Genomic DNA, 14,603 nt, shown 5'->3' on the forward strand with positions numbered 1-14,603 from the left:
CCTTTCCGGTTCAGTTCATTTGCTTACACAATAAGGTGCATAAGCCTTGACTCACTGTGTGATTGAGGACTCTGTTGAATAAGAGCTTTTATAACAGCATTGTTATATGACTTTTCAGCTATGTTGGGGAAAATCTAAATGACTAATTATAAGGTGTGCTTTAAAAGCTTGGTGTCCTTATGTGTCCTTGTTGTGTGAACTGCCTCACCACAGTTGTTTAGTCTATGCGAAAGAACACTCAGCAGCATGTCCTGGATTGAAATGATAATAAGGACCGTGGGAGCGTTAAGATGGGTACAGAGCTATGTTATGAGAACATAGCCTCCTGACTACTACATGGCGTGGAAGCCATTTTGTGTGTGTGTTATGCTTTCGTGACGTATTGCCTGTGACACTGTATTGTTTACTTGGTATAAATATCCGAGGCTCAGAGTCAGACCTCTGAGCAGCCTTGATCCATGTATACTGTATGTGAATCAACTCTGTCTCCTTCTTTGCAAAGAATAAATGTTAACTGATTTATGATTTTCCATTCGGTCTTGCGTGAATTTTTCTAACAAGCTCACAAAAGTGTTGAATGAAATCTGAACAAAGCAGTCTTTGCTTGTACAGTAATGAAGAGATTTTATTAGAAAAATGTGGTTTTAAGAGGTACAAATTATTATTATGGCAAACATACAAAATAACCATAAGAATACACCAGTTTTCTATTTTATACAACAGTGCTACAACCCAAAGGACAAGCACACATTGATGTTCTTTCAGTGGTTTGAAACACATGTAGAAATAAAAATAAAAACGGAGTAGAAAAAAGGTTGATTCATTGATTTGTGAATCCTCGTGGTTCAGAAGCATGTGGACAAAATGTTCAGAGCGGATCCCATGACACCAGTGAAAGTGGCTACTTAGTAAGAGAGTGTCTGAGTGCTCACTTGACTGCATTCATATTTTGGCACAATGGAGGCTTTGCAGCCGTCTCAAATCTCCCGAATCAACCACTGAGTCAAATAATCGGATCTATTATGCACAGTTTACAACAAGGCAAGGGAAAGAGGGAATCTATAGATTCATTTTTAGATAAAGGCTACGAGTCCTCGTCTTTTTGTCTTCAGCTCGGTCATTGTTAGGTTCTCCCGTGGTGCAGCCAGCTAGATAACTATTCTTACCATTTTCCACTTTGTCAGCAGTTAAGATTGATGCCAACACCATGAAATCAGAACATCACGAGAGGCCAATTAAATAACAGGCCAGCATGGCAAAATCAGTCTTGGATCTTGAGGATGTTCCTCTTCTCCAGAGCGTTCATCTCTTTGAGAATCAGAGCCACGTTGTACCGGAGCTCCTGGAATTTAGACACGGGCACCTGAACGAGAAAACAACAGTTCACTGACAAGGAACCACAGACGAGGTGTCCAGTTAAGATACAGCACAATGTCACCGATGACCGTTTCTTCTCCACACACACGTCTTCTTTGATCTTTTAAAACCCATCAATGTTCTGCCCGACTGCTTGGTAGAGCAACTGTTTTAAAATCACTACATCTTATTGAAACATGTGTTGAACTTAACTCGACCTGATTGAGCCATCTCTCTTCCACTTGGTTTAGGTATGGAAACACTGGATAATACCGTCTTTAAATAGTAGGCCTTTTCAGTTCGCTGCCTTACAGGAAGTTGGCAACAAAAAGTCCCACTGGGCATGATGAGGACTCTGTTTGGTCTACTTTTTTAAAAGGTAAACATATTTCGACATATTATAGTTTCAGAGGTCTTACGATACAACAACAAAAAAGTCTAATAAGGGTTGAATCATTTTCTAAAAACATGCTCTTGATTGTCCTTTAGTGATGGAGGAAGTGATGCTGGAATGAATAAGCTTTATAGTTGGAAAGGAAATCTCTTTATGAGCCAAAAATTGGTGTTCTGTGGAAAATACTCTCAAGACTTTTTTGTAACTCTGCAGAATGTCACGACTCATTGACGTTGGACTATTACAAGCCAGCGGGGTAACTGGAAATGATGCACTGCTGTGATTTCTGAATTTTGAGTTTGTTGTTTAGTTAATGTTCATGTGCATTGTGTCAAATCCAGCAAGGAGAAAAGGAAGAAAAGAAGAAGTTTTCAAAGTAGCCTACTGTAACTATGGTAAATGTCTAGGAAAAATATTTAAAAATACAAGTCAAACAAGTCTTGAACTTCACATTGAACTAGCCTTGCCTGAGTTTGACCTCTGACCTCCCTACAAGGAAAAAGTGGGCCACTCCCAAAACAATGTATTCTAAACCCACACACACATACATGTGATCTTATATATACAATACATCTACTCTCATTCCTGTATCAAATACTCAAGCTGAGAGCGAGTCATCGTCCCTTTTGTCACTGTACATAAAACAGATACATCTGCTGATCAAGAAGAGAGATTACAGCAGCAGACTCTGGATCAGATCCTGAGAAACACATATCAGGTGGAGATAAGGTGCATCCATCAATAGAATCTGCACACCGGATGCTGCTGCTGCTAATCTTCTAATTCTGGTGTAATCTGATCACGTAACTGTACAGCGTCCACATTAGCAGCCTGCTTTGAAAGCTGCATCTATCCTGAAATCACCAGGCAGGTATGTATGGAGTGTGGCGCCCCCTGTTGAGCAATGCATCTCACTAACTTGTTGAAGGGTTGATCCATTTTGCTGTTGAGTTTCTCTTTTTATTTCTTTTATAGTGAATCTACAATACTTAGTGGGATTGGATGTGTTCTACTGTCATTTGAACCGATAGGTTTGTAAGAACAGAGGAGACACAGTCAGAGGTTCCGCCCTTATTCTGTTAGAAAAAGGTGGATTTGCCAAGAGACAGAACAGTTCTATAGTATCTGTTCTGTTCCGCTTTGTAGTGAATGTATAAAAAGTGTAACGTCCTGTTACTGCATAAACAAATAGACTTCACCCTCACAGTGTATCAGAAATAGGTTCTAGGTTAGGCTGTAGTTAATAAATGTTACCTTGATTATTCCCCTGTGATCCTGTTATGTAACGAGTATGTAGACCTACTGGCCAACAACCAACTTCCTGCAACCCACAGGCTGGAGATAAACTGGAAGCACACACTACGGTGCAGAAGGAACACTAACCACGGGGACAAAATGACATTGTACCATGATTCAATATTGCCCAACACCTGTATCTGGGGGAGCGCTCTCTTTCAACAACCACTAGAATCAATGTTTCCTTAATGTATCGGCATATTGGTGTCAAAAAGCAAGGATTAGACTGAGTAGGGTCTGTATTTACGATCTGGAACACATACATTCAGAGAGAAAACTGGTCATTTCAAAGAGAACGTAAACCCGCCTACAAACAACAACAAACAACAAATCAGCTGTTTTGAGTACCTCAAAGCGGTGAAAGCTCCCATCTGACAGTTTCATCTGCATCAGAACAGAAGGCTGCAGGGCCCTGGCTAAAGAGCTGTGGAGACAGAGGAGACAAAATGATATGTATTTTAAAATTCGAAAACGTACGCATCTTTTCCATTAGAAGGCGTCTGCTTTGTCGGTTCAACCACGGTGACCATTACCACTCAGTCCAACCGTGCTACCGCAGGTTGAACCTTCTCTCAGTTGGTACATTACCTTGTGGAAATGGCGACATCCACCCTCCATTTAAAGTCTTCTAACGTGTGGAGGTGTGGGTCGTTCCGGGAGGTCGCTGCGTCCAGAGCGGCACGCCTGCAAGTACGAAGAGAGGGAGTCACACAGCAATGATTTCTGAATGGCATTCAAATATTTTGACCCCAGTCCTGTGGTGATGAAAACCAGACACAAATGACTAAATGTATACAAGTCGAAATTTAAAGGCTATACATTCAACGAACCTGTTGCCAAAAACCACACTGGAGAAATCTGTGATAAAGTCTTCAGGTATCCTAACAGACAAGAGAGACAACGGCAAATTCAGCGTTTGGGGTTGAAACTGCGCTGTGCGTGAGCATCAAAGCATTAAGGGTGTGATAAAGCTTACCTCAGTTCTCTAAGATCTTCTCTGAAGGCCTAAACGTGGACACAAACACAACGTTAACTATTTTTTCATGCAAGATTTAAAATTTTTACATCTTAAAAATGTGTAATTCCATGCTAGCGATGACATTAGCATGTGTTGCCCTAGATGCCCACACAGGCGGGTTTGTGTGTCATTCATCATTAACTGTATTATTTACACCTGTGCTTTTTTTTTTCCTGTGACGTGTAAAATGTCTTCAGTGAGACAAGCCGATGGTTTCCAGCGTCAGCACTCACACATACTCAATAAGAATGAGTATGGAGCATGGGGAAATGTGAAACTAACAACATTAATGATTTTTATTCTCCATTTCGACGTATTGGTTCCTAAAAGTGAAACAGCTCAATCCAAAGCAGTCCTTATTAATGTTATATGAAGGCCTGTGCTGTGTTGTGCCTGTATGTACCTCCAACATCTGATCTCTCCAGCGCGTAACCGCAGCTCACCTCCTGTTTCAGTGATGACGTGGGCACGCGGATGGCCTCAGACAGCACTCGGTACATCCCGGCGACGACGTGACTGAGCCTCTCCTGAGGCACGAGGCTGCTCTCCGCTATGGACTTCATCAGCTCCCTGCAGTCCTTCCCCTCCAGGGCGCTCACCACAGCTGGACATAACAGGAATCCAACACGCACGTTTGGCTCACTTATTTAACTTCATGGCTTTTAACTGCTAGTGTTGCACTCGGTCAGGGTCCCCGGAACAGACACAAGCAGCAGGGGGGACACGGGGCAGGTCCGGAGTCTCCAGCAGGTACCGTAATGTGAGCCGTTTTTAAGCAGACGTTACTCTTCTATCAGAATAACACTAGAGGTTGCTGGTGCCCCCAATGTATTAATCTTTGAGTAACTAATACACGTATTAGCTACAGACATGTAAACCTAAACTGTTCTGTTTTAAAGAGACGATAACATGTAACGACCTCGTAAACAGCTAACGTTAGTAACGTTATTTACCTTTCAGTATTCTTCTGAACGTCTCCTGGTCCACATCCTTTAGGTTTTTCGACAATGAGTCGATTTCTGCCGGTATCCTGCCTCCCAAAAAGCTGGAGTCCTTTGTATGGCTTGCAGACATGACTCACCATGCACTAATATGCCGTATGTGGCGTTAACAAATAGCAACAAATTGAAATGTAGGCAAATACAGTCGTTTGTGCTCTTCCTTTTAAGCTAGTTTCTGTGTTTCTGTGTTTACGTGATAGCTTCCGCCTTCACGTCACGTGACGCTGCGCTCGCTCCCGGGAGTCTCGCGGTGACAATTTAGGTCATCGCTAGAAAAGAAAGGATTTGCAAATGGAGGTGGCAGAAATGATCATTCTTTGAACGACAAAAAGGTTGGTGTTTTGATGTAGATAGCTCCTCGATCACAACACGGCCAGGTGCATTAACCGTTTGTATTTGTTTTGTGGGGGAAAGATCGACGTCAGCGTCAGTTAAGGGCCGTGTTGAGGCTCGGTGATCGCTACGTGGACATGTAGAGGATTAGCAACTAACGTTAGCTAACGCTGTTAGCTTGTGTTGTGCTCAAATCACAGGCTGTTCGCCTTTACCAAACACGATAACGGTTTATGTAACGTTGAGGTGTATCCACACTAATGTAGCTATACTTTAACGCTGCACTGTTGTTTTTTTAATTTTCATACGACACGACGTTTAAAGACAGTAAAGCATTTCAGTCTGTTGAGAAAAACAACAATTAGCTCCGGGAGTTAGATGCTTAACGTGGATGACACCTATTGTCAACAATGAATACTAGCGTTAGCTGTCTCTTTAGCATCCTAAGTTACACCCACAACAATAACTAGCCTTGTCTGCTAACGTCGCAAATGTTACCAGCAAATTAGCTCGAGTAGCTAATGTTGCTGCTTGCTAATATTTGAATGAAAGTTGTAGTTGCTGTAGTACTGCATGTTTGTTTTTTTGTGTACTTTGTGTATGAGAGAGACTATTGAAGTGTATTTGTTATTATTATTTGTTTAACTCGTCATGTCTGTAATTAAAGGCGCCACACTTTACGGCTCATACAGCTGGAGAAAGATAACACAACGTTAAAAGCAGTAACGTTACATTTGGATTTCTCAGCGTGAAGTTTATTTCACTTCCACGCCCACACAACAGAAGGTACACTATCATAAAATACATTCATCTGCAGCACATGAGTACCAATTTTCCTATTAATAAATATCTGCATATCTGGGGAAATGGATACATTATATCCCCATTAAGTAGTATACTTCAGCTTTGTTCGGCATCAGTGTTTTTTGTACACAAACAAGCCGTATGACATGGAAGCTGAATATCATGTGGACACAGTCATGGACGCCTGTACAACCCAGTGCTGTCAAATACTCCCTGCAATACATACTGCCCTTTGGAAAGCTTTCTTTTGAGTGTGTGCCAGGTGTGTTTATTCAATTTGGTGGTGGTTATTGAGACCGTGGCTCTGTTCAAAAAAGTGCCCCGTTAACGTTTGTCTTACCTTTTTTGTGTTTGTTTGTCAGGAACATCTAGCCATGTCTGAGTCTCTGTATGAGAAGTTCTTGGCCCCGGAGGAGCCGTTCCCTCTCCTCTCCCAAAGAGCCAACCTCAGCGATGTGGGAACCCTGGATGTCAGCGACTTTGGCTGTCAGCTCTCATCTTGTCACAGAACAGATCCCCTGCACCGCTTCCACAGCAACAGGCAAGTGAGAGAGAGAGTGTGTGTGTGTGTGTGTGTGTGTGTGTGTGTGTGTGTGTGTGTGTCACTTGTCTGTGAGGTAAACTTTTTCCAAAATGTAATTTAAGTTATCCACCTTCATGGCAGAGTAGTTGAAGTAGTGGCAGACGGAAGTTAATGTGAAAAGAGCAGCGTTTGAATCTCTTATTTTGAAGAATCGTAGGTCTAAACATTGCCCTCAGTGACTCCTGCATCCTATTGTTTTGCATTTCTAATGTGAAAAGGCTTTGGCGTAGTTGAAGTGTATCCTTCCCTTTTGTGTACACCACGATTTGAACCATTTCCAAAAGCGCGTCACAGAAATGCGCTTTTAACGTTCACTCACTGTTCTCCACAGGTGGAACCTTACTTCCTGTGGGACCAGCGTTGCCAGCTCGGAGTGCAGCGAGGAGCTCTTCTCCTCTGTGTCTGTGGGGGACCAGGACGACTGCTACTCCCTTCTGGATGACCAGGAACTGACCTCTCTGGACCTGTTTCCAGAGGGCAGCGTTTGCAGTGACGTCTCCTCCTCTATCAGCACCTACTGGGATTGGTCCGACAGCGAGTTTGAGTGGCAGGTTGGTTGTTAGCTGTTCTTATCTAACCTAGAAGTGATTTCTTAAAAACAAACACTGCTGGTTTTAATTCAAGTGCTTTGAGGACGGAAGAGATAATCGGTCTCACTTCTGTCCTCCCAGTTGCCAGGAAGTGACATCGCCAGCGGCAGCGAAGTCCTCTCTGACATCATCCCGAGCGTGCCGAGCTCGCCCTGTCTGTTTTCCAAGAGGAAGCCCAAACCCCACCCTCACCGCAACCTGGATGAGTTACCATGGAGCGCCATGACCAACAATGAGCAGGTGAACAAAGCCGTGTTACCCCAGCAGTCAAAGTTAAACGCTCCGTATTCACCTTTTTAGTCTTCAGCGTAGGCGGAGATACCCGGAAGAAAAATCTCACCCACGCGTCTTGTGTTTCCCAGGTGGAGTACATCGAGTACCTGAGCCGGAAGGTCAGCACGGAGATGGGCCTGAGAGAGCAGCTGGACATCATCAAGATCATCGACCCCTGTGCCCAGATCTCTCCCACCGACAGCGAGTTCATCATAGAGCTCAACTGTCTCACGGACGAGAAACTCAAGCAGGTGGGCTGAAACACAAGTCTAATGAACCCATCGACGAAACGGATACATACAAAAATACTAGGTTTTCATTGGCTTGCTACACCATCAGGGATTCAATAACAGTCTGCAAAGTAATTTCATTTTGTGGAAAGCTTTAAGAGTTGTTCATGAATGTCTGATTATAGATTAAATGCACAGAAGCATAAACATAAACTCATTTTTGCTTGATCTTCGTCAAGACGGTGACCCGTAGATAACGCAGCGTGTGAAAAGCTCATTTATAATTCTTTTCTCTTGACCTGTGTGATGTCACCAGGTGCGCAACTACATCAGGGAGCACAGCCCCAGGCAGCGGGCCAGCAGCACCAGAGAGAGCTGGAAGAGGAGCAGCCACAGCAGCGCCAGCACCGGCGGCGTCAGCGCGGCCAGCAGCAGCAACGCCAGCATGGTCAGCTCCGCCAGCTCCTCCGCCGGCTCCACGGCCTCCAACTCCGTGGCAGGTGAGACGCAGCAGCAGCAACGGCGCCGCCACCGGAGGGGCGGGAAAGAAACAATGAGAAATTGTAACATTGAGCTAAATTTTTAAGCTCAGTTTCAACTATTTTCAAGTCTCTTCCTGGCTGTTGAACTGTTTGTGTCACGTTGTGTTCCAGGTGGTACGGCGTCGGCCTGTAGTGGAGGCAGTGTTGCTAACATTAGCAGAGCTCACAGCGATGGCAACCTCTCCAGCGCCGCGGAACGTATAAGAGACTCTAAAGTAAGAAGTGTGTGTGTGTGTGTGAAGGGGTCCTGGACCTCACTATTTCCGATCCTACTCTGGTTAATTTGTTGCCGCCTCATTTTCAACACCTTGCTCCTCATCTCGGTATCCTCTCTAACCTCTCTCTCCACACCGTCTCTCAGAAACGTTCCAAGCAGCGCAAGCTCCAGCAGAAGGCTCTGCGCAAGCGGCAGCTGAAGGAGCAGCGGCAGGCCCGCAAGGAGCACCTGAGCGGACTGTTCCTGAACGAGGAGGTGCTGGCGCTGCGGGTGACGGAGGACGACCGCGGCGGCGACGACGACGACCTGGACATACTGATGTGACACCAGTGAATCTATCAGTGCTCCCTCTACGCCTGTTCCCCCTCAAGAGCACCAGAGCTCACGGACCACGCCGCTCCCCGAACCGCCGCACGCATCCGCTTCGAGAAGGCTAACCTACCGAGTAATGTCCGACGGGCAGGAATAGCTCGCAGTAGCCTCCAACACAGCTTGACACCCCCGCTGGCTAATACTAGTGTAGCGCCGCTAGTTGCTAAAGCTGATAGCCACCGCGATCACGACTAAGCCTAGCTACAGCAATAATGCTAAAATACTGCTAAAGCTTTGATGAAATGCTGACGTCAGTCCAGCCTGCTTAAAGCCAGACACACACACACACACACACACGGTACTAAGGACGGGTGTTTCAGCTTAATACAGTTAATAAGCTTTTAGATGCTGTAACGGCCCCACACCACTGCTACTAATACAGCCACCGCTGGCAGAAGGACAGATCGAGCACGAGAAGCAGAGAGTTCAGACCACGTCATGCAGAAAACCAGGTGTCTGCTTCTTCTTTGACGTGCAAGGGGGCGGAGCTATATGCACGGTGGCAGAATTTGGCTCCGGTTTAAACTGCTGCAGGTGGTGTTACAGCGCGACTCTACACCCGAAGTCAACGTGGCTTGAAAGTATCAGAAGCAGTTTTTAACGTGACAGCAGATTGACTGTAAAACAGGAGTGTTGTCATGGCGACACATATGGGGGGGGGGGGGGGGCAAATATCCATCTGAGAGCGAGAGCTTCCTGGTGCGGATACTGACGCGAGCCGCTCTGTCTTTCTACCCGCCGAGTGTCGTGGTCTCCCCCTTTTCACCCCGAAGGCCTAGAGGGAGCACTGAACCTGCATGTTTAGGTCGTCACCCACGCCGAGTCCCCGTCTGGTCCAATAACTAACAACTGGCTTCGCTGTTCGCTTACACCTGTTTAAAAAAATAGCTTATGTTGTAAATACATGACAAATAACAGCATATTTACTGCTCGCTTTCTGGGTTTCCTTGGTGATAAAGGTTTTGATTTGACGTTTTTCCCCCTTTGTGTGTGTGTGTGTGTGTGTGTGTATATATGTGTATATATACATATATATATATTATGATAAGGTCGTGAAGTAATTGGTTCTCTGCTATATTTCGAGTCTTATTTTGAAGCATTTAGCTGTTTTGTCACAAGTACTTGAGTTTGGTCAGCGTCTCAGACCTCTGTTGTTCCTCCGCTCACACTCCTACTGTGTGGTTTTTGCCCCAGACGGACCTAATTGATCGTTTACTTCTGCGAACATATTTATTTTTTTTGGAACGATTTGACCACCGCTATAACTTTTGGAGCGTCGGTGAAATACAGATCATATTGCGTCTGTCCCCGTGCGGTACGGCCGGTTTGGTTTCTGGCGCTGAACTTGGAGCTGGTTTCTTAAGCGCGTGTGCGTCCGACATTGAGCCATTACCTTTCAGAAGCGTGTTCATGTAGACAAAGCACTCACCCCTCAGCTTTGTGTTGTAGCTCCCATACCGTGGTCATATTCGCTAGGAGTAGCAACCAGAGAGATTGTTTCTATTGTGTGTTTGTCTTTGTATTATTATTATTATTATATTTCTTTCCCCGTTCTGTCTACCGAGTAAGAAACACTTTCCCGCAGCTCCTCTGCTGTTACATCCATGATGGTGTGTGTCTGTCTCATGTATGAAGTTATTCATCGCAGCAAATATGGTAAATGCAGCTTTATGTATTCTGTAGTTATGAATTAGTAAAACTCTATTTTGAAAAATAAGATACTTTTGAAAAAAAAATTCTAAAAATAAGCCAGCGTGATGCAACAAAGGTGTTTGTGTGTGTATAAAGTGTCATGTACTTGCTGATAATTTAACTGATTTAAATGTGGTTTAAAAAAGCAGTTTGAGTTTAAACTGAACTTTTAAGTTTTTTTTCCCTCCGAATGATTGAACAGAGTCCAATCTATTTTCTTCATCAGCTACAATAATCCCAGTGTTCCTACTTGTATTGGTTCCTCACAGACCACTGTGGAGCAGTGCTGCCTGCAGGGGTCCCCTGTGTTGTCACATATTGAATACCAGAGATGCCATGTTGGTGCTTCAGGCAGGACTGAGTGCAGACCACTCGATGGCTCCGATCGACTGTAAACTTGACAAATAAACTTACGTTGTTGCATCCTATTGTTCTCGTCTGTGGTGACGTAACGTTGTGCCGACCGGCTCCCCGTGTGAAAGGGCTAATTGGAACAAATGCTAAGTTCAAGGTGCCACGTTATGAGGAAGTAGTTTGGTCCCAATTGAATGCAACAGTACTTCCTTTGTGAGGGCAGCTGCAGTACGTACTAAACGTCAAAAAGTATGTGACTTAGAACGCAGCTAAAATAAGCATTTAGCTTTACATTCAGTAGATTCAATCCAGTAAATGGCATCAAGTTTGACTTTTTTCCTGGACTGCATACTCTATAAGGATAATGTTGTTTCTATTGGGGGCTGAGGCCTTTCCCTCACACCTCTATCTCTACATATAGTTGTTTGCTGCTTTATTAATGCTCTGAATGTCGTCTTATTACTCCTTTAATGATGTTTTACGGTTGGGGGCTCTAAAAACCAGCAGGGGTAAATGAGTCGCTTTCTAAACAAATCATGTTTATCAGCAATTCCCAGAAGAAGTATGAAGGTGATTAAAAATAATGTTGCGAGTGTTTTTGAGCTGTTAAAGATGACCTCTGACAGAACATAAGGAGGAACATATCAAAAATAGAAATTCAGTACTTATATAAGTTTTACACTTACAACAAATGTTTATTATTCATATTTTTTGATTTGTGAATTGCCAAAGTAAGATGTTTAAAGTTTTTTTGATTTGGGTTAAACCTTAAAGTTTGTGTCTTAGAACACAATGGTCTGAAGCGGATCCCCTTCTGTCTTCCTCGAGACAGTTCCCTTCTAGAGGAGGAATGACGCCATATCTATGACAGCCCTCCACCTTGGTCTGACTCGAGACCGTTAAGAAGATGCTCTGGGTTTCCCCTCACACCTGAGCATGTAATTGATTAATTTCACAGACCGCGTCATAAACCTCTGCAGACTCTCTTACGTCATGGTGCCAGTAAACCCTTATGCGCAAGTGCCAAATTAGAACATGTATTTTAATTATATTTCAAGAAATTCACAATCCAAATATATATGTATGTATATATTTCTGTGGTGGAGGAGGTATTCGGGTCCTTGACCTAAGTAAAAGTAGCAATACTAAAATATGCAAATGAGTGAAATGAAGTGTATTTTAATGTGTAACAATGCATAATATTCTATAATATCCCAATGTACTAGTAAGTACAGCTGCCAAATAAATGCAGTGGAGTAAAACATACTTAGAATATCTTGAATTTAAAGTGTGAAGGAGCAGAAAATGTAAATACTTGCACTTAATACAATGAGGCAACAAGGGTCATATAGCAAGTGTGATGAAGTTAAGCTGATGATATAACATATATTTATTTTAGTCATTAAAAACAATAGACTCATTCATTATACTTTTGGTCGGGTAGTGTGTTTGTTCGACTCGTCTCCAAACCCGCGTTTAGAAACATGTCACGTGCATGCTCGGGTTCTCACTAGAGGAATGTCGGAGGCAACAACGCGCCCCGGAGCTCGCGCGCTACCCGGAAACGGAAAAGACGAAGGAGGCGGAGATGACGTCGGTGTTTACAGCACTCTGTTGTGTCCAGTCGCGAGCTTTAACGTGAGCTGAGAAAGCGCCTACAGTAGAATCTCCACTTCACACATCTCCCCGCGTTGTCGTCGTATTTTAATGGGGGGTCACGGGAGCGAGCCCGAGTCGATCGACTACTCGGTGCACGAGGCCTGGAATGAGGCGACCAACGTGTACCTGCTGGTGATCCTGGTCAGCTTCGGCCTGCTGATGTACGCCAGAAAGTAAGGACGCAGTCAGCTCTTCACTGGATCATTGGATTGTTGTGCTATTTGCTTATAGATATAGAGGTACAACGGGTAGTTGATAGATATGCAGTACAATATATATTGTAACACCATTTTTAAAGAAATAAATACATATTTATGTTGTGTAAAATCCGATATTTTCGTAAATACATCACTAAATTATTTGTTTATTGAACATCTCACTGACCTGCACCGTACGTGTGTCCTATAGTGTGGCATAAAACATTTAAGAAAATATTACATAATATAAAAATAGCATGAGAGAAACGCCTAGTTATTTATTCATAAATATATGTATTTGACATTATGAATACTGCCTTTCTACCCATGGATTGGGAGAAATGTGCTGCCATTCTTTCCAAACTGTTAGAGATGTAACCAATTTAAGATAAGTGATGGTTATATTTCCCATAATGCAATAGTCAGCTGTTTTCTTTTACATATTTTGAGATCATTTTAGGTTCTCTTATATGGCCCACAATAGGACATTATGTCCCACTAAAGGAACGTTTCATCCTGATACCGACAATAACATACTTTTTTTTGTCAAAACAAAGAATCATTTGTCAGGTCGTCTGGCTAATTCTGCATTCACGTAACCCTCCAAACTCAATGTATTTTAATCATGTGTCCATTTAAATTATTGGTGTGAATGGTCAGAAATGAACGGTGATATTCCGTATAAGCAATATGGCCTCTCTCTCTCTCTCTCTTCCTGAAATCTGTCTCTGTGTTCACTTCTAACCTAGAAACAAGAGGAAGATCATGCGTATCTTCACTCTGCCCCCCACCGCTGGCAGCAGCCCGGAGCCCAACTTCTACGACAGCCTGCAGAAGGTCCGCCTGCGGCAGCAGCTGGAGATGTACTCTCTGGGTGAGCGTCAGTGTAGCTCGCACAGGATCTGGGATTATAATGCAAAAATGTATCTCTCACCCGGGTCCCATTCTATAGAAAAGAGAACTCAATCTGGTTAAACACCAGGAAGTGCACTCACCTCTAATAACAGACCAATGTTGGATGTTTTAGTTTGATGACCTCGACCGTGTTTCATGTTTCATTCTGGGTACATTCAAATGTTCTTCTGTCCTTTTTAGCCAGGAAGTTTGACCAGCAGCAGGGCCAGTCAGACAGTGTGCAGCTCTCCATGGAATGAGAGCAGAAAGAAACTCATCCGCCTCGTCATCAAGAGGAAACACTCCTGCGTGTTGGAGCCCTCTGTGCGTGGAAATGGAGGGATTTTAAACGGCTGTCCCGGCCAGAGATGGAGCAGAAGACGCTGCGCTGGGAGGCGTCTTCGTTCACCTTCTTGTTGTTTTCTTTGTCGTCTATCACTAGTGGAGGAAATACAGCCGGACGGATGGAGAAGCAGCACAGGGAGATTCCGGCATGGAGCAGAGACTCTAAACATGGATTGAGAAGTGATGAAGCTGCAACTGCAGCAGATGTGACTGAGATTTTAAAAAATTAAAGTTAATCATGAAGATTTTTTTTGCACATATAACACGATTCTCCAGATTGTAGTTGGTTTCCGTTTGTTTGTTTTTTTACTTGTTTGTCGAGTGTTTTTTGTCATTTGTGTCATGAAATCAAGATTCTCACATGTGAAAATAAAGATACATTAACCATCAGCCAATGTCTTGATTATCAGTCCTGAGACAAAGTCAGATAAGCATAATGAATGGTCACAAAAA

At 43.7% G+C, this 14,603-nt stretch overlaps 3 protein-coding genes across 4 annotated transcripts; 2 read left to right on the forward strand and 1 right to left on the reverse strand.

Annotated features, from left to right (window-relative positions):
* Positions 1-612: 612 nt before the first annotated feature.
* commd5 (COMM domain containing 5) lies at positions 613-5,271 on the reverse strand. The gene is made up of 7 exons (XM_079167615.1): positions 5,018-5,271; positions 4,508-4,668; positions 4,023-4,051; positions 3,877-3,927; positions 3,635-3,730; positions 3,395-3,470; positions 613-1,363 (listed from the first exon to the last, which is right to left on the reverse strand). The coding sequence occupies exons 1-7, from the start codon at positions 5,136-5,138 to the stop codon at positions 1,262-1,264; spliced, it is 636 nt and encodes a 211-aa protein (XP_079023741.1). The 5' UTR covers positions 5,139-5,271; the 3' UTR covers positions 613-1,261.
* fam199x (family with sequence similarity 199, X-linked) lies at positions 4,674-9,980 on the forward strand. Of its 2 annotated transcripts, none has more exons than XM_079167614.1 (8): positions 4,674-4,814; positions 6,565-6,743; positions 7,117-7,336; positions 7,457-7,615; positions 7,738-7,899; positions 8,195-8,378; positions 8,532-8,635; positions 8,782-9,980. In XM_079167614.1, exons 2-8 carry the CDS (start codon positions 6,577-6,579, stop codon positions 8,959-8,961), a joined length of 1,176 nt encoding a protein of 391 aa, XP_079023740.1. In that variant the 5' UTR covers positions 4,674-4,814; positions 6,565-6,576; the 3' UTR covers positions 8,962-9,980. The 2 variants fall into 2 exon arrangements, with proteins under 2 accessions (XP_079023740.1, XP_079023739.1); XM_079167613.1 differs by lacking the exon at positions 4,674-4,814 and adding an exon at positions 5,252-5,397.
* Positions 9,981-12,608: 2,628 nt separating this feature from the next.
* On the forward strand, positions 12,609-14,534 carry smim19 (small integral membrane protein 19). The gene is made up of 3 exons (XM_079167314.1): positions 12,609-12,887; positions 13,661-13,785; positions 14,007-14,534. The coding sequence occupies exons 1-3, from the start codon at positions 12,763-12,765 to the stop codon at positions 14,063-14,065; spliced, it is 309 nt and encodes a 102-aa protein (XP_079023440.1). The 5' UTR covers positions 12,609-12,762; the 3' UTR covers positions 14,066-14,534.
* The last annotated feature ends 69 nt before the right edge of the window (positions 14,535-14,603 follow it).

The sequence above is a fragment of the Pholis gunnellus genome (genome assembly GCF_910591455.1).
Source record: "Pholis gunnellus genome assembly, chromosome: 10".
Classification (NCBI taxonomy): Eukaryota; Metazoa; Chordata; class Actinopteri; order Perciformes; family Pholidae; genus Pholis; species Pholis gunnellus.